Source organism: Hydra viridissima, unplaced genomic scaffold, assembly GCF_058129835.1.
Source record: "Hydra viridissima isolate aposymbiotic clone 2 unplaced genomic scaffold, HvirCarnegie_v1 scaffold_8, whole genome shotgun sequence".
In the NCBI taxonomy this organism is placed as follows: Eukaryota; Metazoa; Cnidaria; class Hydrozoa; order Anthoathecata; family Hydridae; genus Hydra; species Hydra viridissima.
The window spans coordinates 5,024,598-5,051,146 of NW_028324307.1; the positions used below are offsets into that span (position 1 = coordinate 5,024,598).

General features: G+C 28.6%; 2 protein-coding genes and 1 pseudogene across 9 annotated transcripts in view; 2 read left to right on the forward strand and 1 right to left on the reverse strand.

The window, feature by feature from the left end:
- The window catches only part of LOC145186875 (uncharacterized), a 110,588-nt gene extending 89,536 nt beyond the window's left edge, over nt 1-21,052 (reverse strand). The window contains exons 1-13 of the mRNA XM_090094548.1: nt 20,897-21,052; nt 19,934-19,973; nt 17,140-17,455; nt 10,152-10,324; nt 9,910-10,035; nt 9,020-9,520; nt 8,483-8,836; nt 6,660-6,815; nt 6,233-6,281; nt 4,993-5,152; nt 4,618-4,846; nt 4,266-4,344; nt 3,529-3,578 (exon numbers count right to left, since the gene is read on the reverse strand). Of these exons, the coding sequence (XP_089950674.1) occupies nt 3,529-3,578; nt 4,266-4,344; nt 4,618-4,846; nt 4,993-5,152; nt 6,233-6,281; nt 6,660-6,815; nt 8,483-8,836; nt 9,020-9,520; nt 9,910-10,035; nt 10,152-10,324; nt 17,140-17,455; nt 19,934-19,973; nt 20,897-20,917 (2,254 nt within the window). The 5' untranslated portion in view covers nt 20,918-21,052. The remainder of the gene's footprint in view (nt 1-3,528; nt 3,579-4,265; nt 4,345-4,617; nt 4,847-4,992; nt 5,153-6,232; nt 6,282-6,659; nt 6,816-8,482; nt 8,837-9,019; nt 9,521-9,909; nt 10,036-10,151; nt 10,325-17,139; nt 17,456-19,933; nt 19,974-20,896) is intronic.
- Nucleotides 12,496-17,135, forward strand: LOC149884703 (uncharacterized; annotated as a pseudogene). Its single transcript, XR_016454771.1, has 4 exons — nt 12,496-12,921; nt 14,886-15,194; nt 15,402-15,567; nt 15,740-17,135. The product of XR_016454771.1 is annotated as an uncharacterized LOC149884703 (transcript).
- A 333-nt stretch (nt 21,053-21,385) lies between the features above and the next one.
- The window catches only part of LOC149884704 (uncharacterized), a 28,781-nt gene continuing 23,617 nt past the window's right edge, over nt 21,386-26,549 (forward strand). For 2 of the 7 annotated variants that reach the window (XR_016454763.1, XR_016454761.1), the window contains exons 1-5: nt 22,866-22,986; nt 23,559-23,604; nt 24,682-24,834; nt 25,114-25,608; nt 25,867-26,016. Coding sequence is in view for 4 of the 7 variants with exons in the window: in XM_090095089.1 (XP_089951215.1) it covers nt 22,951-22,986; nt 23,559-23,604; nt 24,682-24,834; nt 25,114-25,608; nt 25,867-26,016 (880 nt within the window). In the remaining 3 variants the exon portion in view is untranslated. Of the gene's footprint in view, nt 21,515-21,703; nt 21,824-22,857; nt 22,987-23,558; nt 23,605-24,640; nt 24,835-25,113; nt 25,609-25,866; nt 26,017-26,549 lie in introns of those variants that run through there. The other 5 variants (XR_016454762.1, XM_090095091.1, XM_090095092.1 and 2 more) reach the window with 5 other exon arrangements.

Here is a 26,549-nt window from a genome sequence, read left to right on the forward strand (position 1 = left end):
TATTTTCAATATATGAGTTAAAGTTATAAGTTTAATTATTTTTTTAAATTCGAATAATTTAATAATTAAAATAAGGAAGTTAAAACATATTATTTGTTGTATAACTTTTCTTTCGCCGTTTTTCAATTGACGGAGTTAGAGATGTATGCTGAGAAGAACTGTCCTGTCGAAAGTGTCATTTGGTAACTTTGTCTGTTGAAAGCACCACTTAAATCTTTATAAATCTGTTGAAAACACCAAACATAAGTGACTTTGTACTTGCTTAATATATCTTTGATATATCTTTAAAATATCAGTTTACAACCCGTATTTGCGAGAAGTTTTACTTGACGCGTTTATTTCAAAGAAATCTGCGGCTGAGCCTCATTGAATGCTCTAGGATGCGTAAGGTAATGCAACTGTTAGTGAAAGAACCTGTTTTAAATGGTTTCAACGATTCAAGAACAGTGATTTCAACGTCGAAGACCGTTATAACGGCGGAAAGGAAAAGATGTTTGAAGATGTCGGTTTGACAACTTTACTCAACAAAGACTAATGCCAAACCCAAGAACAGTTGGCAGAGTTATTGCATCTGACTCAGCCAATCATTTCCGAACTCCAAAAAGTCCTGAGATTGGTTTAGAGGCCAGGAAATTAGATGCCGTAGGAGTTACAGCCGAGCGACGTTAAACGTCGTTCGTTTGCTTGTGAACAGCTGCTTCAAAGGCAACGATAGAAAGAATTTCTGGACCGCATTGAAACTGGGGCCAAAAAATGGATTAACTATGATAATCCCAAACGCAGAAAGTTATTGGTTTTCCCGGTCATACGTCCACATCGACAGCCAGACCCAATATTCACGCCTCCAAGGTTTTGGTCTGTATTTGGTGAGACCATCTCGGTTTAGTGTACTACGAGCTGCTTAAACCGAGTGAAACCACTGCAAACTATCGATATTGAACTCAACTGATACATTTGAGACGGGCACTGAAGGAAAAACGGCCAAATTACACGACAAAGTGATTTTGATGCATTATATTGCTTACCCTCATGTGGCGCGACCGGTGAAAACATACTTGCAAACTCTAAGATCAGAAGTTCTACAAGACCCGCTGTACTCTTCTGACGTTGCTCCATGAATTGTTTCCGATGAATGGCGCGCGGCCTGGCTGATCAGCATTTTGATTCTTACGATGAACAGAAAAATTTATTTAATTCGTGGTTGCCTCAAAGATGACGAGTTCTTTCGAGGTGGGATTTGTTTGCTGTCGAATAGATGGGAAAAATTAGTGGCCAGCGATGGAAAATACTTTGAATAATAAATGTACTATCGATTTTTGAAAATAAAGCCTTAAATTTTGAGAAAAAAAAACGTGGAAGCAAATTATTTACCTAATAACTAGAGACTTTATAAGCAATATTCAATATGGTAATATATTTTTATACCAATTAAAAAAATGCTTTTTTGCATTATCTACTTCCTGCATTGTTCAAAAGTTTAGACACGTTTTCTAAAAAATCTTATATCTTCCATTACTTCCAATCTTTAACACCTTTATTAAATTGAATAAAGTGATTTTTGTTATATTTTTACATTTAAAACTAATTCTAGGTATAAATGTGAAATTCATGTTCTTTTTTTTTTTTTTTTATCATTATTTAGATATTTGACTAAAGTTAAGTTACCTTTGCTCAAAAAAATACAAAAATGGGTAAAAACCAAAAACCGAGGACAAAGATGAAAAATAATTGCTCATCTAGAAGAAGCTAGCAAGAGCAATTAATAAAAAGCTTAATTTATTGGAGTTTCATAAAAATGCGTCAGAAGCACCAAGTTTAAATATGAGCTTCTTCATGATCCCGGAGAAAAGTCAAGATCTGGTAGACCTTAGGCAACAACTAGACCAAACAACAGTGTCATTTTTATGTCTGTTAGAAAAGGTCTTAGATTAACTTACAAAGAAATTGCTACTAAATTCAATAAAAGCTGTAATACGTCGATTTCCAAAAGCACTGTTCGTAAAACTTTGAACAAATAAAAATTTGGGGTTTATTCTGTTTTGAAAATACTATTGCTGAAGCCGTATGATAAGCAAAGGTGTCGTTAAATAAGGTATTGGACAATTGAAAAATTGAGAAAAGTAGCATGACTGTAATTTTGAGCTTGTTAACTGTAGATCTAACATTACAGTTAAACGAATGGCTCATGAAAAGTACCTCTCCAGATATATAAGACCAACATCACAAAAAGGCGGAGGTTCTATTGGTATTTGGTCATGTTTTAATTACAAAGGTATTGGTGTGTGCCAAACATATTCCGGTGAAACAAACTCTAGGTTATATATAGATATTCTGGAAAACAGCTTAATTCCAACTTCAGATAATCTTGAGCTAAGAGATGAGTATTGGAAATTTAAGCAATATAGCGCTACAGCTCATACTGCATATTTAACAAAGGAATTGTTTTAAAAAAATATATTGTGTCTTGGCCACCATACTCACCTGATTTAAACCCTTCAAAAAACACTGGGAATGGATAGACAGTGAATTGGCAAAAGTTCAAATTACCAGTCTGAAACAGCTCAAATGATTGGTAAAGGAGATCTGGTATAGAAGGCCCAGTTGAGATGTGCAATCGTTTAGTTGATTCTATGCCGAGAAAAGTCTTAAGTTGTTTAATGGTAAAGGTGGACACGCACAGTTTCGATTTTTGTTTTTTTTTTCTTGTAAATTTAAAGTGCGTCTAAACTTTTGAACAATTTAGATATTTACTTTTCTATATTATCATAACATTTTACTTAAGTACTTTTAATGCTTATAGTATTTTGTAAGTATTTTTAAAATTCAATATAAAACTTACTAAAAAAATATTTAATCTCCTTAACTGAAACCGATTTTCAATTTCGAGTTGTTAATAAAGATATTTTAAATAAAAAAAATGAGTACGTTTAAAACTTTTGGAAACTATTCTTTTTCTTAAATACTTGTCCTCTAAACTTAAATAGTTTTATAAGTAACAATAAATAAATAATTCAAAACATTCACAACATTATAAAAATTAAAAATTTCTACAACAAAATATTTGGGTCCTCATAAAAACCAACCCGAACCCCAATCATAGCAAAGAAGTTTTTGCTAATTCTCGATGAAGTATGCTAGATAGCATCGAATTAATCGGGTGATTGGAAATTTTAAAAACCAATCCGACTTGACTGATTATTTACAAATAACTATTTAAAATACTGTTTTAAGTACACATGGAACTACTCTAGGTTTTACTTCCACATTGATTCCATCAATTTATGCAATTAATTGTAATTAATTACAACTTTACCGATAAATGCTTCGAAAAGCCCATTTTACTTTAATAAGTGACTCCATAAAGGAAGATACCTATTCGTTTTAGTGTTAATGATTGTTATTGCTGCTATTACTATTGGGAAAGCATCGATCAATATTAGTTACCAAATGGGTGGCGGGTTTTTTTGACATGGTTTATATTAGCACAGTACCTAACGAGTCCAATGACATTCTCAGTTTTTTACTTACCTCGCCACAAATTCCCGTCATCATTAGAAAAATAGCACGCTGTTTTGTCACTAAACAAAAAAAAAATTATCTAATTATGCAAAGTAGTTTAAAGTAATCCAATATGAGACAAAAAAATGCAATCTAATGTGATAAAATGCAATGTAATGCAATTTAATGCAATGTAATGCAATTTAATGCAATTTAATGCAATTTAATGCAATTTAATGCAATGTAATGCAATTTAATGCAATTTAATGCAATGTAATGCAATGCAATGCAATCTAATGCAATGTAATGCAATGCAATGCAATGAAATGCAATGCAATGTAATGCAATGCAAGGCAATGTAATGCAATGTAATACAATGCAAGGCAATGTAATGCAATGTAATGCAATGCAATGCAATGTAATGCAATGCAATGTAATGCAATGCAATGCAATGTAATGCAATCCAATGTAATGCAATGCAATGCAATGTAATGCAATGCAATGTAATGCAATGCAGTTTAATGCAATTAATATTATTAAATCTCTTTTAACATTTTAAACTTCATTTAATCTTGTTAAATCTAATATAATTTAGTTTAATCCAAATCAATTTATTTCAATACAATTTAATCAAGTTCAAAAAAATCTCATGCAATAAAATAAAATGCAATGAAACACTATGCAGGAAACTGCATAGCAATGTAGCATAATGCAATACAGTTCAATATCTAATCTATGTATTTAGTTAAAACTTGCCCAAAATTTACCTATAAGCATGTTGATTCATGCATATAAAAACATGAGAGTTTTCAACATCCCAAAATATTTCACGTCCGTAGCTTTCGGCTATTTATAGAACGACAAAATATCTCACTATAAGAAACGATGACTTAACTAAAAATTTAAGAATAAATGACAGAAGAATTTCCGAACCAAAAACTTTTAGAGTTTAAATTAATTTAATTTATTCAATCGTATCAACTAGACATTGAAACAATAAAAATTATTTAACTTAGTATGACAAAGTAATAGCATGCGAAAAGTATTACAAAAATACGGACCAAGTGATAAAAAGATTTTTATAGATTACGATAATTTAAAGAAAGCGATGAAATTGACCTTCAATAGCTTGAACTTCTTTCAAAAAATTTTCCTCCTCACTATTACTGCATTTTACACTGTTTTGTAACCTTTTAGTAAAACCCCAGCATTTTCCCATAACATCATGAAAAATTAGTGTCATTGGTATTTCTAACTGAAACACACCAGGCAAGGGGCATTTTGTATCATCAAACATAACGGTTAGATGGTGAGCAAACGAGAGGGAAGGAAGATCCAATCCTGGAAACTGAATAAAACTTAAAGTAAAGCATTTTGAGAGAAAACAATGAAAAAATGTTTGAACAGAGAAAAGACATCAAGTTCCAACTAAAATAAATTTATAATGATTAAAAAACTTATTAATATTAATTACTGAAATAACTATATACTTACTATATATCTATTGGGGTTAGCATCAACTTTAAGAAAGCTTTGAGGAGAGCTTTCGTTTTCAGAAATAAAAGTGAGAAATGTTGGAAGGAAATACTCAATTAAAACGTCAACATTTATAGGAGTTGCCTGATGAACTTTTAAAACAATTGATAGCAGATTTCTGTCAATAAAGTTAAAAATATTTAACAATAATTTTATTTGTATTTAAGTATTAAGTTGCTGTAAAAAGAATCTATTTTTTAAATACTTTCAAAAAAAAATAAATTTTATATAATTAAAAAAAATAAGGATTTTTTAGTTGTTTGTATGTTTTGCCTATTATGAAAAACATATAACAAAGTTTATAATAAAACTTAAACATCATGGCGAACTATTATCAAAGTAAATGAATTTTAAAAGAACGTAAAAAATTAAACTTAACTCCAAATTAAGTTAGAAGCAAACTGTAATTACAGGCTAGAAATCATCAGTAGATGCAGGGTTTACAAAAACCGAATTATGCTTTGGTAGTGAAAGTCTGCTTCAAAAATATTTGATGCAACGATGTAATTAGTAAAGATGGCTTTCAAAAACAATGAAGTACAAAAAACTTCAGTTAAAGAAATGTGGTATGAAATTATCTTCTAAAGTGATTAATCTTGTTTTCTCATATTAGCAGAATAATTTACTTTCAAAAGTAATTCACAGAATTTATTGGATTTTTTACTAAATGAAAAGTTAAAAAGACTATTTTCCCAAAAGAAGTTAGTAGTATGATTTGCCTGAGCCATTCTTTTTGCAAACTAAATAATCTAAAACTGATTTCATTATTGCTTTCTCTTTGAAACTTGTTTACTAGTATTAGCTCCGAATCAGAGGTTATTGAGAAAATGAACTGGGAGTAGAGGTGGTTGAATTTAATTAGCTATCACTTTGAAACTTGATAAAGCTAAAAGTACAAGTTTTTGTGGTTTATAATATTTTCAGCCATGTTATTGTTGGCCTCAAAATAAGGGAACACTTTCTTAGCCTTATTTCTAATCACATTTTTGATTTTACATGGAATGAATTTATAAGTATATTGGTCATAAACAGAATATTTCTGAAAATAAAAAAGGAAACAATTAAATGTATTGCACATTACGTGCATTGATAAACAACTATATCTCAAAAACGTGATTGAACAATAAATTTTAAAAGTTTTCTTTTTAAAGTAATGTAATATGAAAATATTAGGAGCTAATGGTTTTTATTTACATACCCCTCAAAAAAGCTGCTGTAAGAAACATTCAAAGACGGTTTTGCCGGAACTGAAATAAAGTTATGCAAATTTAACTTGAAAATAAATTTTTTAAATGTTATACTACCATTATAAATTGAATAAAAACAAAAAAGGTTCCAGCAACTATATCACTATTTTAAAACAAAGAAAAACCAGAACATATTCTTCAATAATCAACACGTTCTTTGACAATAAAAAAGGCTAAAAAGTAATAGGCTTAAATAAAAAAGATTCACTTTCAAAACAACAATCTCACAAAATAATATTCATGGTAGAAGATAAATGCAGCTTATTTGAATTTATTCTTTAATAAAAGTTACTTATTTAAAAAGATAACACATATCAACCAAAATGTATTTATAAAAAAAATAGTTTTCAAACTATCCGATAAAACTAACGTCTTTACCTTCACATATGTTTCTACGAAAACAATCTGACAATTCATTTTCGAATCCAGAGCAATCATATTTATTAGTGGAATTGCAAATTCTTGACCTGTTTTTGAAACCATAGCCCCATGTAACATTACAAGTGGACCAATCAGACCAACTCAGCCATGACTCTAGTTAAATAAGATTATTAGCAATACATATTCCATTTAACCTCAAAAATAACACAATTTATTTGTTAATTTCTATTTGCTAATGCCTAGAAAACATGAAAAAATACTTGTATTCATTTCTAATTTTGATTTTGTGTCCTGGATAATGTTATTTTTAAATTTACCTAATATCATCGGGAAAAAGTGATAAACTTTAAGTTTTATATGCACAAAATAGATACAACGACATATGATCCAATAGTAGCATTTATTTATTCTAGAATTACATAAATAATACAAAAAAATCATGAGAAATGAGTAGTTTTTTTAGATTTACGCTTATATATACGAATAACCCCCTAAATATATTCCCCCATCATGTTTTTAGTAAAAGCTCCTTGGTAACGGAATTCTAAGTCCAATATATCATGGTGGAGACACTCAATCCTTACACTCGTGTATTCCTCTTTTAGCTGGACAGAGTGAGCGATGGGAGAAATGGAGACTTATTACCGTTTAATTCATCACTAATTTGAGGCTTCTGCATTGCCTGTTGATAAAGAGCCGCCACTCATTGAGGTTAAGAGTAATTCCAATTACCTCATACAGACCGATCTTATTGTGAAAAAAACGCTGTTGACCTCTTCTCTGATCTGATATGAGGGCACTTTTATCTAGAAAATTCCACTGCTTGAGTCTCGGTGTTAAAAATTCAATCAAGTCATTGATGTCTTCTTAGTTGGGGTAGTATGGATTTCTCTGCTCAGTTATCTCAGTCTCTGAAATCTGATTCAGTGTCTTCATCTTCTTTTGAACACCTTTTTCTTTGTAAAAAATTCTGTTCTCTCTTAAGAGGAGCCGATACAGGGAGCTCAGGGCAGTGTAAAATTGACTCTATGGATGATAGAATGTCACAATTTAATGCCATTCAAATTAAACACAATAGATCTTCAAATATGATTCGTTATTCATTTATTTACCAATAACACGAACTGAAGTGTTGATTTCAGTCACCAATGCTTTTATACTTGCTAGACTACTTTTAGACAGTTTGAGAACGTTCAAGAAAGTTCTGAAGTTTCTTGAAAGTTCTAAAGGTTTCTTAAATGTTGTAATGCTTTCTTGAAAGTTCTGGAATATTCTGGAAAATTCTTGGATCACCTGGACAGTTCCAGCTGTTTAAAAATATTCTAGAAGAATGCTCATTTAATACAAATAGAAAACTCCTCGAAAACATACATATTTCAAAATATCATAGTTCCGGTCACGGAAGCGAAGTTTTGAGGAACAACAGCTACTTTCTATATTAATTTAGCAAAGCAGGGAAAAAACATAAGGAAAAAACAAAAATAAAAATTTGTTACATAGTATAGTTCTCATGAATATGATCATGATTATCATAGTTATGCTCATGGCCGACACAGTTATGATCATGATTGTTTTAGCCATGATCATAATAGTTATAAATATGACCATGATTATCATGTTTATATTTACAATTATCATGTTATGATTATAACCATCAATCATTTATATATTTTTATGGTTTGAATCAAGTTTTAGTTTTATTGGGGTTATGAGTTCAAACAACTTTTATAACTTAGTTATCATTTTACAAGACTTTTTAAAGTTCTGTTAAATATTTATGTCAAAAGAAAATTCTCATGATATTGACGTAAAACTATTACCTTTACAAGAAATGTAGCTAAAACATGTATTAAACTCAATAGCACTTTTTGTTGCACAATTAAGATCTAAATTATTGGTACATATGCGACTTCTATTCGACAAGCCAATACCACACGAAGAATTACAAGTTGACCAACTTGTCCAACTTGACAAAGTCGACAATGTCGACAATGTCGACAATTTCAAAATGTTATCTTTACAAGAAATATTGCTAAAACAATAACTAAACTCTAAAGTACTTTTAGTTGTACAATTAAGACCTAAATTTTTGATACATATGCGACTTCTGTTCGAAAATCCATTACCACACGAAGAGTTACAGCTTGACCAACTTGTCCAACTCGATAATGTACCTTTGAATCAGTACAAATACTTAAATAAAAAGTTATGATTATCAAAACCATAAATCTCTAACTAAACTATTGATTATGCATAACTACTTTTTTTTTTTTTTTAACGTTAGAATGCAATAAGTCAAAATATTGAGCAGATTTTCTTATTAATATGTTTTTCAGATAATAAAAACAAGGACCTACTATAATTTCCACTTGTAATAATCAAATTCCTCATTGACCCAACATGAGCATTATTAAAAGAGCTTGCTGCATAGAATTCCACATTTGATAGATCCATGGGATTGATATTTGTAATAGAGTAAACAACTGTTTTATTCACTCTGAGAGAATATCTGTAAACACTGTTAAAACTTTCTTGTGATATATTTAGTGAAGTCCAGTATGTTAAAGGAAAAACACCGGTAGTGTTATAAGATATGATAAGAGAGCTATTTAAAGCAAAAAACATACACAGATAGCCATTTGGAGAAAAAAAAATGGAGGTATTTCGAAAACCATATGTTTTATTTAAAAGTCCAGACCAAAATAAAACATTTTGCCAATTAGCAAAAACATTAGGCTTTATATCAAAAGATACACTGTATTCTTTGAATAGAGTCTTCAATGTTGCAATATAAGTATTTCTTACTATTGGAAATTCATCTTCAATATAAAGCGAATCTTGATTTGTTTTAATTCCATCTAAGTGAAAAAAAATCATCTTATTAGTACTTTAGGATAAAGAAGAAATTTGTAAAAGTTATTAACATTTAATCAAACAAAAATATTCCGAAAATAATACAAACAGTTAGTTTTCAGCTGAACTGTTAATACGAACTGTTAAAAGGTGAAAGATAATCTCTTTTGATAAATATTTCGATTTGGTATGTGGATAATTTTTTTCGAGATTATTTTGGTACTTAACTTTGTCGTCAAAAAGAAATATTACTTGAAATATTCACATGAATTAAATTGTTAAATTGTAACTGTTGGATAATGTATTAGTTTTTCATAAGAGAGGGAATTCAAACAAAAATTTTATTTTAATATACAAATACTTTACTTTATATGAGAATAGTTTGATGACTTACCATTGCAAACCAACATACTATAAATAATTTTCTGTCCATAAACACAAGTACAAAGCTTATAGGCTCCTTTTTCAAATATGCATTCCTCATAACTAGGTATAATGCAGGTAGAAGCAATACATTTTTCTAGGAGAAAATCAGAAATATTCTTAAGTCTCATGAGAAATAAAATATTGACAACTAACATTTGATTGATTTCCGTTAAACATTTATTTCAAAAAATCTAAAATTTTTTTGTTTACCTATATGAATTGGACTTAACATGTTTGATTCAACTACCATTACTGAGCTTTTTGAAGGTGAAGTGACACCTATTGATAAACAATCACTCCCAGTCATTTCAGCCATCAGAGCTTCGATATAGTATTTTTCGCTTTGCTGCAAAATTACAGGCTTTGATGCTTGACTTTGATATCTGGAAAAAAAGTTTTAAAAACAAGCAATGGCTTAAAAAAATTACCATGAAAGTTAGTTAATCCTAACTTATTCACTAATATCTAAGAAAAAAAAACTTAGTTTCATAAAACCACTTTTGTTCACGTCTTTTAAGAGATGTTTCAAATAGATCTTTAAATTTTGAATTGCTCAACATGTTTTTTACTCTAGGTTTAAAAAGAAAATGTTTCAAAGAGGAGAATTAAAAATATTGCAATTCTAATTTAGCTAAATCGAGCTCACACCCGACTTTGAAACTGCATTTTAACTGAGGTTAGGGTGCGGATCTTTTGCATAGGGAGAGCAGCAATTTGTAAATCATTTCAATCTTTCTCAATTTATCCATTTGAATGCTCATTATCCATTTGAATGCTTGACGATGGGGGCTCGCAAGTATCCGAGTTAAATCCTGAGGCATGTTTAATCAGAGGAAACTAATAAGGAAAAGTTGCGGACAACCTAAACATGACTCACCTTGCAGACTTCTACTGTAGTAATTTTTACAAACCAGTCAAAATTTATAAATATTGCTATGGGGGCATAATTGCAAACTTTATCTTTACATTTCTTCTTTTCTAGAACTCTAGAAGTAATCATACTTGGTTGCCTTTCTTTACTAATGCAAAAAAGTGAGTTCTCAAGACTAAACAGATTTATGGAAATTTCCATCGACATAATTGTACTTAATGCATTCAAAAAAATCATAGGAATGTTCTTGAATAAAGAATTGAACTTAATTTACGATTTTCATAAAAGTAGTTGAATGCTATTTGCTAAATAAACATGAATTTCGAAGTGTTGAATTGTAACTTAAAAGTATTGGGTTTGGGAATATATTCGTAGCGTTTTTATATTTTATTTTATTTTACAACGATTTGTTTCTGTCAATAACTTCTTTGATACTAGACCGGGCGATTTTTGGCGGAAAGGCATCGACAAATTGGTCGAGAGGTGGGAGGAGGTTGTAAACAGCGATGGCGAATACATAATCGATTAATTTATTATTATAAACAAAGATTTCCCTTAAATAAAAGCCTTTGATAAAAACGCAACGAATATATTCCCCAACCCAATATTTTGCGGAAGATATTTTGGTGATACTTTTGTATACCTAAGAAACTTCAAATGTTCACTTAATTTCTTTTTTAAAAACAATGCTGTAAGCTATTTTATTTTGTTTGTTTTTGTTGTTTATGCTTTAAAGTTTTTTTAAATTTTGTTCAAGTTTTAAAGTTTTTATAATGTTGTTCATATACATGCAAGTCAAGTATGCTATTTAATTCGGATTAAATATTGATCGAATAATATCGAATCTAAGATTTAAGATAAAATTTCTCGATCAATTGAAAACCTATATGAAATTAAAAACCTATGAGATACTGCTAAAGTAAAAGAAACTTCTTCAATAAATATCCTTATTTAAATTCAGCAAACAACTTCAAAATAAGAAGAACAATAAGTTCATGAAGGAATAATTTACTCACCCCGGTGGGAAGTGAGCTAGCGAATAGCGAGCGACTAGCTAGCTTTATAGCGATTTTCAACCGATTTTTTTTTCTAATTTTATTCTTTTGTAATGTCTTTAACATCTTCAAAAATTCGATTTTTAGTGTTGGATCTATTATAAATATGAAAATAGTTGAACTTTAAACATGTCAATTTTGTAACGATATATCTCTAGCTACATATCGCATTTGTGTAGCTGGTTACAAGATAGAGATAAATCTATAGCTACTCGATTGCTACATATCGCAGCTTTTAAAAAAGAGATTGCATTACGATAGCCACAAATCGATAGCTAGTTGATAACTAAATATCGCAGCTTTTGTTCAGCGACTTTATTACGATATCGAGGTATATCTCGACAACTACATATCGCTCCTATGTTAGCTATAGGTATAATATTACCTATAGTTAATATTGACACAAAATCTAGTATTTGAGATATCGTAATAAAGTCCTTGGAAAAAAGCTGTGACATATATGCAACACCATGGTGTTGCGTAATGCAGAATACAAAAGTATTTTGATTTACAATTTTAGACTCGTTTTTTTACCCGCGCACTTTTATGATACCTAATTTAATCAAATATATAAATTACGTATCATTAAAGTAGGTGGGTAAAAAACGAGTATAAAAGTCATTTTTACTCGTTATTTATTTATATAAAAATATCATTTTTATATGTAGTTTAATCATATATATGATTTAGTTTATTCATATATATGATTAAATTAAATTTAATCATATATATGATTAAATTACGTATCATAAAAGTGCGTCGGTAAAGAAACGAGTTTAAAAGTCTTAATTTACATACTTCCGAATTACGTAACATCAATTACACAACTTTTATAATCTTTGGGCGTAATTTCTCAAACGAATTAACTTGTCATATTCAAATTTGCTATACATAGCCCGTCATCTTATCACTATTTCTTTTTTCGCACTATCACACTACGATTCATATCGTTTTTTAAATATCAATATCAAATATGGTATGTAAAATATCTTCAGATGATTCGGAATGCAACATCTTTCTTCAAAGCTCTGAACGGATGGGCCAAGTTGAAACGGTAACTTACATTTCATTTGTTTTTCTGTAAATAGGACTCTAATAATTTAACCAGCATTTTTCTTTTTCATTTTAGTTTTTATACTAGATAGCAATAAATCTATAGCAGCTTTTTAGCTACCAATTTAATTTCAATTTTATCGCTGTTTACATATCGTAGCTTTGTAGCTAGCGAAATATTAGCCACAAAACGATAGCTGTATATCGCAGTTTGTAGCTACCAATTTGACATCGCAGACACATTGCGACATCGCAGCTTTTTAGCTACCAATTTTAAGTAGAAATGTTTTACACAGTTGTAGTTTCAGCGCGCTGTTCCAGACTTGTGGAAATAAGATGTTAGTAAGATAGACAAGCGCGGTCAGTTAACTATTGACAATTGATTTTTGTTTATTTTATGTCATTCGAAACAGCACAAAATTCTTTTTAATATAGAACCAAAACAATTTTTAAATATTTTTGTTTAAAACCTAATTTTTATATTTGATAATGTTTTACATACATATATGTAAAACATTATCAAATATAAAAATTACATTTTTAGGTCATCAAGTCGTTAAAAACAGCTCATCGAAAAGATTTTAAAAATGCTAGAGCATCTTTAATTGAAGATGCTAACATTGAAGCAGTTGAAAAAAAAATACTTGATGATTATGAATGTGATGAAGGTTGTAATAATGATATTTCATTTGAGTCTAGCGATGTAATTAGTTCAGATGAGTCATCTGATAACTACAATGACATATGCATGACATCAAAATGCTACTACGTAAATCAAAAGCTTTTGGACTTTTATTTAAGATATAATCTGACTAGAAATGCTATGGAAGCTCTTTTAAAGTTATTAAACATCAATTATGATAAAACTTTACCACTATCTGTTGCTACACTGAAAGTCAATTACCTACAACTAATCTAAAAATTGAAAAAAAAAATTGATGTCATATATTGGCGTGAAACACAATTTATTTTATTGCATGGACCATCTTAATTTACAATTAAATTTAAAAAATAAAGATGGCAACAGTGATATAGTAAAACTACGGCTGTTTTTTAATTTAAATGGTTTGCCTGTTTTTAAATCTTCTAAAGTATCTTTTTGGCCAATTCTAATGTTATTTAGGGATTAAAATCATATTGGTGCACTTCCTGTAGCATTGCACTGTGGTGTAGAAAAAGCCAATTTGAATTTTTATCTTAAACAGTTGATTGATGAATTTATGCCTATATTATTTAGCAAAAGTTCGTTGAATTTATGCTTATATTATTTAGCAAAAGATCTATGGTCTATTATGTGCATGTGTTAATTCATCTCGCTTCGTTTGTAGTAAAATATGGACATTTGGACTCATTTTCTGCATTTCAATTCGAAAATATGTTGGGTTTATTAAAAAGACAAATTAAATTAGGTAGAAGCATTTTTGAATACGCAATTGTTTGCTTAAATGATCGTCGATCAGTAACTACTAATCACTTGAACACAGTAAAGATTTCTACTGATCAGCCGGATTGTGCTTTTGTTATTACCAATGGTTCCATTGTTTTATGCACTATTACAAGTCTTGACTGTTTACATATACCTGAAATTCTTTTATCTTATGTGAAGCCACTTTATATTATTTCCATACTCATCAAAAGTCCTTAGAATTGGATGTTATCAGAAAAGTCGCACACATGCTTATAATGTTAAAGCCGTTCGAAAATGTATCATGATTATTTGTAGGGAAAACTACTTTCTAATTATCCCATTGGCCTGTAAATTAAACTGAAGTTTTAAAGTTGCTAAGGGTTTTTAATTTATTTTATTTGCAGGACTTGATTAGTTTTTTTAAATTTTTTAAAAACTTTTGTGTTGATTTAAAAATATATCAATTCATTTGAAGTCTTTATACTATTTTAACTGTGTATTTTCTAAATAATAAATGTATAATTTTTATGTTACATTTTGCAAGTGTTTTATTTCAGATGAATTATATTATATAATTGTATTGTGACAGTGAAGTTCTGGAATTAAAAAACTGCGACATAATAGTGTCAGAGAAACTAAAAAATTGGTCTATGGATTATTGGAGATCTCGTGGTGAAATATTAACGGAAAATGACCTTCAAATAAAGGCAATGCATAAGGATGGTGTAAATGCGGCATGCATATTACAGATAAGTATTTTATACCCTGTTGGAATTAAAAAACAAAAAGTGTTTCAATAGTAATATTTTTTAAAAGCTATTAATCTAACAAAATTTTATTTTTTATTTAGCATTCCACCTCTGAATGTGAGTGTTTTTAAATCAACTTAGTAAATTATTTATATTGTAATCAATACACTTGACTGCAGAAAATTTGTTGAGTATTTAATTTTTATGATCTGTTTTTATTTTGATTACTGGTTTACTTTCTTATTAATATAGATTTTTGTATATGTTTATTGTACATATAAAACTATGATTGTACATATACTAAAAAAGTTATTTGTTTTGTAGCATATTCTCACTGCAGAATCAGAAGTAGAAATTGATTTTAATACATCAAAAAAACAACTCCTATAAATCTACAAAACGGAAAGAGAAAAGAAAAAACCTTTTTGAAGAACCATCTTTACCATCATGGCCATCGTGGGAGCTACCAAAGCTCCCCGATTCCAATTCAGTATACATTTTTAACAACTTTTTATCCCGTTTGTGAAAATAAGAATTTTAATTTAGTTTCATTTGAATGGTTTATTTGTTGTTTTTTTAGTTTCCATTTTTAAATGAAAAAATCAGTATAAAATAATTAGAATATTGTGATAGAGTTTTTATATCATTTAATCTTGTTTTAGAAATTTCTGTATGTCTCTGCCTCAATGGATCAAGTAGACGACTCGTCAGTTACACAGACAGTGTTTCCATCAGAGTTGCAGTCTGTTTCACAAATTCAACCACTAATGCATTCTTCTTCTTCCTTTTCTTTACCATCTCAAGAAAATGGGATAGACCAAATAAGTAACTTTATTCTGAAAGCAAACGTTGAACCCAATACTGTTGAAGGCATTCAATTTATAGTGAATGCCATGTACAGAAAAGTTTGTGGGTTGGAAACAGAAATGCGTACCATACGTTCACTTTTAGACACTAACCATGGTCATAACGAAAATATAAATATAGTATATTTACCAGCAAATTCAGTTTAAGAGTTTGACTCACTAGAAAAAAAAATTGACTCTAATGATAAAGATATCATTTGCAGAAAGATGAAGCAAGTTGGTGGGAAAAATGTAAGTGACTTTTTAAAAAATGCTTTAAAAACTAGCATAACAGACAAGCTGTGTTGCAGCATCAATCGAACTGGTGCAGATAAAAAGCGTAGGTTTATAGGACCAGTCGAGAGTTTGATTTTTGATGCAGCTTACTGTTTATTTCTAACTGCCACTGAATCCAGTATGACTACCTTAATTGCGAAACACTTGAAAAAATCTAAAGATCGATATTTTGCAACAAGAAAGAGAAATTCCTTTTTAACAAGTGATTTAAACAGTCCTGTTAGAAAAATTCGAAAATTAAACACTGACTCGTGTAGTGATTCCAGTTAAATTATTTTTTAAATTTGTTTTATTATTATTTATTCACCTTTTTTTTTTTTAGTTATTTTATTTTCCTAATTTTTTAAAAATAACTCTTAATATTATTAACTTAATTTAAGCAACATCATTCAGTTGTTAATGACTTTTTTTTAAAAAAAAAGTAATTCATACATTTTCTTTAAACATTTTATAAGTTTTTATTGAAACCAGTTTTAAAATTTTGTATTTAGTTTATTATAAATGTAATCTTATTTCAATGGTTATAATTCATTCCCCTGAAAAATATAGCATGCGATTTTTCAAGAATATCTTCTAGCCTAGCCGATATTTTCTAGCCTAAAAGTGTAGTTATTGTTACGTGTTTTCACTAGCTATTCTCTACCTTAATTAGTTAGCAGAACGCTAGCTTATTTAACTAGCGATCCTCGTAGCCAAATCGCTGTCTTTATCGTAACGACTTGTCGTTAGCGGTCCTCGTGGCCAATTAGCTGTCTTAATCGTTACGAATATCGCTAGCCATTTGCAAGGCGATTTCCCAACGGAACATGTTTTTGTTTTTATTTTTTTAATTGGCATTTGTAACATTTTGTGAAAAACGTTTTGTTTATATTATAGTGATATTTTTATCTAACATAAATCACAAAAGTTAAGAAACTCACGATTTCCATTGGTTATGACCTGTGTATGTAGTTTGATCTATAATCAAAACCTTATTTAAAGAATTACTGTCTTTGCTTAAGTATAACTGACCAAAATTGTCGCAAGAAATGTAAAATGTGTAACTGCCTGTTTCTGGTGGAAGAAACCAACCACGCAGCCGTTGTCCATAGTAATCTCCACTGTTTACAGGTGCGTCAGTCATATCAATAATATTGTAGCTGCTAGGGTTTAGTGGGTAATTAGTGTTACTCTTTAAAGCATTTATAGAGCTTCCAGAAATTTTTGTGTAAACTTCTCTAAGTACTCCAGGTGTAACTAAAATGAAAAAAAATTATTTACTGGGAAATATTGAATACAAATGGCATTCAATGAAATTTAAAATTTGGCTTTTGAATGCTTGTACAACACTCTGTATGTGCGCATAGAAGCTTTTTAAAATATGAATTGATACATTATTCCACATAATTAATTTTATAAAACAGAAAAAATCTGAAATACAAAAAAATGCCATGGTATTAACAAGTTTTTTTTTCTAAAAGAATTTCTCCCTTGATTATTTCTAAAAATCTAATTATAAATTTTCCTAATATCTCCTTATTTTTTTCTTAATTTCTTTTGCATTTAAATTTTTTCCTAATTACTTTTACGTCAAGTGGATGGGATGGTTACCTTCGGCAGATAAGCACAATTAATAGGATATTCTCAGCTCTATTTCAATAAGATCTTTGGAATAAAATAGTAACAATTTTTACTTTTGTCATTAGTTTCCAAATAAAATGAAACAGTTAAGTAAATAATACTTGATATATACTTAACTATAAAATACCTAGGTAAGTAACAAATATGACAATGGAAATAAAAGAAAATTAAATTAAAAATATGTATAAAGATAGTGTAAAGGGCAAAGATTTGTGATTTTTGTTAAGTATCCTATCATAATATATTTTTTTAAATTCAATAAGTATCCTATCATAATATATTTTTTTAAATTCAATAAGTATGTGTTTCTGCTTTCATTAAAATGTTTCTTTCAATTTATTTTCCGCTTGCATATGGGTAATATCTCTTTTACTTTTAAGTGCCCGGGCTACCCGCCTCTCCCTTAAGGTGGCATCTGGAAAATGTTGCAATTACTTTGTTATGATCCTGGATTGCCCAAAAAACAATTTAAAACGGTTCAAAAAATGTATGAAACAGCTCTTAAACTAAAGATTAAAAAGTATAAAAATGTATGAAACAGCTCTTAAACTAAAGATTAAAAAGTATAAAATGTATGAAACAGCTCTTAAACTAAAGATTAAAAAGTATAAAAATGTATGAAACAGCTCTTAAACTAAAGATTAAAAAGTATATAATCTTAAAAGTATTGTTGTTTGATATTCACGTTTGGGGTTGCCAAACTTTTTAACAGAAATGTTTTTTATTGAAATTATGGTTGATCTCTAAGTATATGTACTGCTAAAGATTTAAAACTTTGTATAAAACCATAATTTCGATATGAGAGTTGAGGTACAATACAGAAACTGAACTAAAATAACTGTTTTACGCAACTTTTGTATAGATGCTAGAGCCTCTTAATAGGAACTAGATTGGCTTACATTTGTTGTTTATTTTTTTAACTGCTAGGCCGCACTACATCATTGGTGCAAAAGCGGTAACAAAAGTTTCTTCACCCCCTCTGAAATAAAAACTTTTACTTTTAAGCAAGGTAGGATTATTGTCCTGATTAAATAGTAAACTTCAATTTAAACTAAAAAGCGCTTGGCAAGTTTAATATGTGTGAAAAGCTTATTTAAAAATGTACCCCAAAATGAAAAACGTACGTTTTAATTCTTTAGGTTTTTTTAAACACTCAAACGTATTATATTAAAACAGCTCACCATCTTCTTTAAATAGCAATAATAATTTTCTTTGTTTGTACTCAAAGAAGTATATATCTTTGTCTATTTTATTTATAAAAAGTTTAGCCTTGGAGTAATGGATATTTATACTTGATTTCAAAACTCTTAAATAATCGCATGCAGAAGTCGTAGTTTTTTCGGTGTAAAAGAAATCGCAATGCTTAAAGAAAAGAAACTTTTTTTGTTAAAGACACTTTATTGTTTTTTTTTAGAATGCATAAATAGTAAATGTTTGATGGTGCAAACCTATCAGTACAATATGAAATTCAATTCTTTTATTCAATATTAAATCAAATTCGTATTTTCATTTTTTCCTGACGCGTTTCACATTTTCTAGACACAGCATAATTTTAAAAAGCAAGTGTTAATACTTTTGCTATTTTAGCTTAAATGTACTGTAATGCCAATTGTTTTTCTGTTATTGTCCATAACATTCAGATCCTTTTGTTCTTCCTTCTAAGTCTGCCGGCGCAGTTCTCTGAGTTTTATACAAGACCTATAGGTCTTATATAAAACTCAGAGAACTATAGTTTACTGTATACATAACAATTTTAAGATTAGTTTAATGCAATACACAGATGTGAATATTGATGTAGTATTGCCCAATCGGAAATGTTAGATATCTGTAAATTTGCGTGAATTTTTTTATACAACCTTATGCATAATTGCCACATACACATTTGATGTTTCCCAAATCACTTTGATCAAACTTATCTAATCATCGTTTATAACATAAGCTTATGTTATTTGCCTTTTGTCTATATCTTGCTCACTCTATTCAACACGGTTCTGCGAAACCTGGCACAGAAATGAGCTGACATGTTTAAAAGTTATTCCTTCAAATGCTTTCACAAAGCTTTTTTAAATGATTAAAAATAAACTACCAACTTACCAGTTTGTTTTTGAGCACAGCATAAGTATGAAAATGCTATCTAGAAAAACGATAAAAATGAATTAACTTTTCTTTTAAGCTTCATGATGTAAAGCTTTAGGGGCTGATAGATAAATAATCAACCTTTAAAGTTTGAAGTTTAAGACATTAATTTTTGGTCAAATACTCCTTTTATATAAAAAAGGAGATTTTGACCATGAAATTTTTTTTGTTAAAGATATTGATATCAATTGAAAAGTGTTTTGTATGATGTTTTTCAAAATATATTCGGCGCATTTTAGAAAAAAGTGACTTCTGAAATTGCGACTGAAGAGTTCTTTATGAATGAAGATTAACAATTGCAACAATGAGAAAAAAATTTGCAAAAATGATAAGAAACAGAAGTGTTCTCAGTGAGAGAACTACCTCTATTACTTAAGTAAAATTGTTTTGTTTTTTTATAAAACAGTTTCTTTTAATTTTGTACCTTACTGAAATCAACCATACTTTAAACGTATCTTTATTAACTAATAAATGCAGCTTTAAGTATTAAAAAAAACCCCAGGAGTAATTTAAATTAAAGAAGCAAGTAGGAATTCTTTTTTAAAAATAAAAATACTGAAATAATAACAGTGATGTATTAAATCAATGAATTATTCACTTTTTCTTTAGCACTTTTTACGTATATATGTAAAGATATCTATAGATGTTATAACTTTACTTTCTTTTTCTACATATATATGTCAGTTTGATTTTTTACATATATATGTCAGTTTGATTTTTTACATATATATGTCAGTTTGATTTTTTACATATATATGTCAGTTTGATTTTTTACATATATATGTCAGTTTGATTCGGCGAATATTAACCAATTTACAGTTCTCTTCATGTAACCAATTTATAGCTCTCTTCATAAAACTTACAACTTATTACAGTTTCACAAAAATAAATTTTTATATCTTAAAAAAAAAAAAGACCTACCAAAATTACGCAATTCTTCATTATCTCTGATATAATTTAAAAGAAATGTTGATGTTTGTTCACAACCTTCGTTTTTCGTTGTTAAATTTTAAAAGAACATTTACAAAGTTAAATCAGTTTCACTAAAAAATAAAAAATCTACGGAAAAGTCTTCAATGACATTTTAAAAGTTTATGGGAAAAACCTCATATTCATACTTTTTTATTTAAATCAATACTCAATATTTATTTTATTTTTTTTATTCAGATATGTTATCTTGGCAGCCAAAACTTACCATTGAAGATTGCACTCAAAAGTCTCGACGAATTTTTAACTCTCGACTTGCTTTTAATAAATAAATTCACGTGAATACAAAATTGAGTATTGTACATGAATAAACTTGTAAACTTTTATGAGAATGAATGCTACAATATCTTATCAAGTAAAAGATACCATAGTAACCTTTTATTTTCAATTATACGGTAGTTTTAGTAATAATCTTAAAAAAAAAATTTCGTTTATGACGAATAAAATCTGAAACATTAAACAATAGACCTACACTTTAGAATCAAGTTGCTTGCAGCAGCACTTTTTATAACTCTAAATGTAAGCAAGAAAAGATATTTTATTGAAGAGTCTGTGAGTAAATTATTATGCAGGGAAGCCAAGAACTATGTTGCTTTTTTCAATTAATAAAAATTAAAAAAATTATTTTGTAGTAAAATAATTGATAAAAGTCAAAACTATTTGTTGTAAGCGACATATTTCTAAGGCAAAGCATAACAAGATCTTAACAAGTATTGTATTAAATTTTTTTTTATTTTATAGTTTCACTATGGCCACAATTTGGACGTACAATGAATGTTGTTTAGCCATTAAAAGCAAAAGTTTAAAGATAGCTTGAACAAATAGTTAAAATGTTTATCAATTGTTGGTTAGGATGATAAAGTATGAAGCTATTATGAGCTAATGTGACCTAATGTGACCTAATCTATTATATCTTAGGGTGATTAAAATAAGACAACCAATTTAAAATTCAAGTATTTTTGGTTTTTTCTGTTTCTTTTAGCATTACATTAAATCACAAAAAGCTAAAAATTTTTAATGTTCTCCATTGTTAATAAGCGCATTAATAATCAACAGTAAATATCAACAAGTATATATCAAAGTATGTGGAAAGAGATTGGTTAGAGCCATCTCCTACCCTAAATACCACAATTGAAAACCATTTGCTTTCCAACTTTTTTTTATATATCATTAAGATAAATAAATCCACCAAATACCAACCAATTAAATAACGATAAAACTTCACGAGATATCTGTATTGACAATTTAACCAATCATCTTTTTCTAAAGTAATTTGTAGTGGTAGTTCATATAGTATTAGGCAAAAGGTTATAGCATTTTAAGCACTGGATCGCTATAGCAATTTCAAATTATTTTATTTTTAAGTCAATGCTTTCTTTTAAAAACTAAAGTTATTTGTAATTAGGATTTGTAATTTGACTTAGGATTGGGAAATAAAAGCTTTTTCAATAGCTTTCTGTTTTATATTTCAAGGTTTAAAAAAAACACTGACTATGATTCTTCTAAAAATATTTGACTGCTATGTCAACTTCATTGATACGTACTATTTTGTGACAGCATTTAAAATGTTGACTTCAAAACGCATTTATTACCAATTTGCGGTCACCCCTTTTCACAGTCAACGTATATGCCGACTAAGGAATCGATAGAGATTTAGCGTAGTTAATAATACCCTGTTTTTGAAACTGTTACCATGGATTGTCAAACTTCACTTTTAACCTGTAGAATCACACAATCCAACTAAATTTTACTTGAATTGTGAAATTTCAGAAGTAGCCATGAAACATGGATTCAACATTTATCGTTTTTTACCATTATATATAGATTGACATTTGCATAGTTGAATTGAAATATCTTATTTAATATTTTAAATACATTTTTGCATATTGAAATGCGCATATTAACAAAGCCTGTGAAAGGAAAAAACTAGTTTATTTAACTCAATCTAAAGGAGCTTATTTAAAAGTAATAAAATGAAAATACCATAAATGACGATATTGAAACTTTTTGCAAATTTATACCTGGTACGATTTTTATTTTAAAACTTTGATATATTGTTAGTTAAATATACAAGCAAAGCTGGTTTTTAAATTTCTCAGCTTCGTAATTTTGATAAAAAACTTTAAAGGTCGTGTTTTAGTAGAGACGAGTTGGAATGCAAACGTTTTTTTTCGTTTTTTAAATCTAGTTTATCGATCAGTAAAAAAGCGAGAAAAATTTTGCACGAAATATCTTTTCCAAGTATTTTCTGTATGATAATTCAATTTAAGAAATATCGATCAATTGTTTTAAATAATAATACACCTAGTCATCGGCAGGCGAAAGAATTTTAACAAAGAACTTGATTGCCAGTTTGAGTTAAGCTTTTATTTTTACCAGTTTGCTAGGTTCGAAGTCTTTTAATCATATAAACATTTTAAGAGACCAACAATTTATGAAGATTTTTAGCTTTTGCTAAAAGTAACAGTTATAAAACCGTCTGCTATGTTCACAGAAAACCTAGATGTTCCCAGCTTGCATTATCGATGGTTCAAAAAATGCACACAAAAAAACAAGCTTTTTCACTGATTTTTATCTTTATCATCTTTATTTCTAGGTCGCCATGTTATATATTGAATTGAGTTTACCTGAAGGTTTAAGCGGTAAGTTTATGTTAAACTTTGGTAAAACTTAAAACTAATTAATTTATTTTACTCATTTCAATTACAACAATATTAAAGCATAATCGTAGCTTAAAAATATTGAAAGGGAACTGCACAAACCGAACCTTATATCTTCTTTCCTATTTAAAAAGGTAAATAATTCTTTTAAGAATAACAGTTTATCAGTTAATCAACTTTTCGAAGTGTTAATAAAGTTTGTTTACTCTCTAAGAATAAAATTAAAAGAAGAAAAAACGACTTTTAATGAAGATTTCCCATCTAGATTTCACTTTCGTTTTTAGCAATAATTTTTCTTATTTCGGGCTAAATTCTTTTTTCAAATCTTTTTTACAAATGGTGTTCTAGTTCCCTATAGAGCGAGCAAGTAAAGAGGTTGTGGGTGTGGGTACACAACATAGCTGCAAACCATCTAACAAATGCAAAATACCATACAACCATAGCTTCAACTTTGCTGTACAAATTCTCATAATTTATTAAAAAGAATAAAATACTTTACACAAAGCACACAAAATACCATCAATTAAAGAATAATTACAACCAAATAAAACCTTTTGATCGGCGGGTTTCATCTGCCCAATTGAAGTATTGAAATTGTATTTTTTACTTATTTAACATTTTTTCATCTTAAAAAAAAAAGTATCCATTGTAGAATTGATTTTCAAAATACTATTTAAATCAAAAGAGTTGTTATTGTTGTAAATGATTAGTGTTGTTCATAAGTTACGATTGATAACTTTTAGAATTTTTTTAGAAGTATTTGAGCATAATTTTTTCTCTAACGTCTTCTGCTTTTGTCAGTTTTTAAAATTAATTGTAATTTATTGAGAAAACTGAAATATTTTTGAAATCCCAAAATATTGTAAAAAAAAAAAACAAGCAAAATTTAAAATTGATTAACATAACCACTAAAAAAAAAGATCTATTTAATATTTTATACTTGATTTTTTTAAACGCTATATTTAGACGCTGTTAATTGAAATAAAAACCAAAAGGTGATATATATATTTTTTTTTAGTTTCTATTATTTATATGAACACGTTCATGAATCTGATTTAGCAAACTGGACACAATGGGGTGATTGGTCAATTTGCTATGTATCTAATGGGTTTGGTAAAATGAACAGGTCACGCTTGTGCAACACCACTAATTATTTTACATCATGTTTAGGAAACAGTTCAGAAATAGTAAACTGTAACGCAAGTTGTTCAGGTAGGGTCAATATCCGAACTTTAAAACAATTTCTTTTTAGGAAGAGACAAATTTTTATTTAGTTTATGATTAATTAAACCCAAACAAAATTTTCTATTAGGAAGAAAGTTGTTTAATCGTTTTAAATTTGGCGAATCAGTTTAAGAATCAGTTTCAATTTGTCCTATCTCTTGACTTATTAAATCTTTATTTTCTATATATTTATAAATGTTGTGCGGCTGCATTTGCAAATCTTGCATAATTTTTTTGATTAATTATATGCTAATTACGATTTTATAGATTTGAAATCTGTGTTTGTTTTGCAAGAGACCCAATTTACAAGCTCTAATGTTGTTGCAACTTTGAACAACATTCATAAGGAGTTCATGGTAACATTTGAGGCTATGCCAACATCATATGTTAAAATGTGGACAAGCGTGATTCACTTGACAAAAAAAGAAAATAATAATAACTATGGAGATCGAATTCCTGCCGTTTTTTTTACTCCAAGTGGTAATGGATTTATTGAAGTATCATCTGCAATAAATGGTATTTCAGACTCTTATATAACGTTTGGTAAACTTCCATTAATGCAATGGTCAACAATAAAAATATCTCAAGAACTAGTAAATGGAAGTTACATCTATTCGATCCATCTAAATGCAACAAAAGTCTTTTCAATTTTAAACAAACAACCTGTGAATTTACCAAATGTTTCTGTTTATGTCTCAGATCCTTGGTACACCCCTCAGCCTGGTTTCATCAGAAATTTAGTTATATTAACTGGAGCTTATGGTATTAGTGTTTCTTTTGATAAAGGTTATGACATGTTAACAAATAAATAGAAAAATTTGCAAGCCACACATTTACTAAAGTAATAAGGTTAATGGGGAAAAAATGGCATAAAGTTACTAAATTTAAAACTTTTTTGTTAGATTTTCTTCATATTTTGCAAGCTGGTTTCATTATAACTTTTCATCTCTTGCTTAAAAAATGTTTAAAGTAATTGTTAAAACAACAAGTTTGCATATTCAATTAAATTAAACTTTTTAGGGATATATGAGGAGTGGAGTAGCTGGTCAAGTTGTAACATCTCTTGTGGCAAAGGTTTTAAGAACAGGACACGAACATATTGTAAAACTGGATTTAGCAATGATTTTACATTCGAATTCGGTGAATGCTTTAGCAATGACCACTGTGAAGGTCTGTACTTTTTTATCTAGAAGAATATTCCTAATTAACTCCACGTTAATGGATTAAATGGTATGCTTTGGGAATTCAATAACCTCAGCTATTGTATTTTTTAAGTAACATCTCTTATAACAAAATGTAAAAGTTTAATTTAAACAAGATTTCAAGAGCTTTCTTTTAAAATTAGTTGTGATGTACCAAGACAGAAGTCTTTCGGTTACTCTTCAATTTTTTTTTTTTTTTTTTTAATAATTATAATAACTAAAAAAAAAAAAAATGTAAACAAAGATACTTTCAAAATATCTTTACTAAAGTTATCAATATAAATGGTCTAATGTATTTTTGATCATGGTTTAAAATTAAGTTGAAAATTAACACATAATGATTTTAAATTGAATAACCGTTCATGCTATCTATTTGTACTTGATATTGCTGCTCGATATTGTACTTGATATTGCTGCTCGTATATTTTAACAACAAACAACGACACCTTACTTTGTATTAAGAAGCTACTGAATTTACAAAAAGCAATGAAGATTACTTGG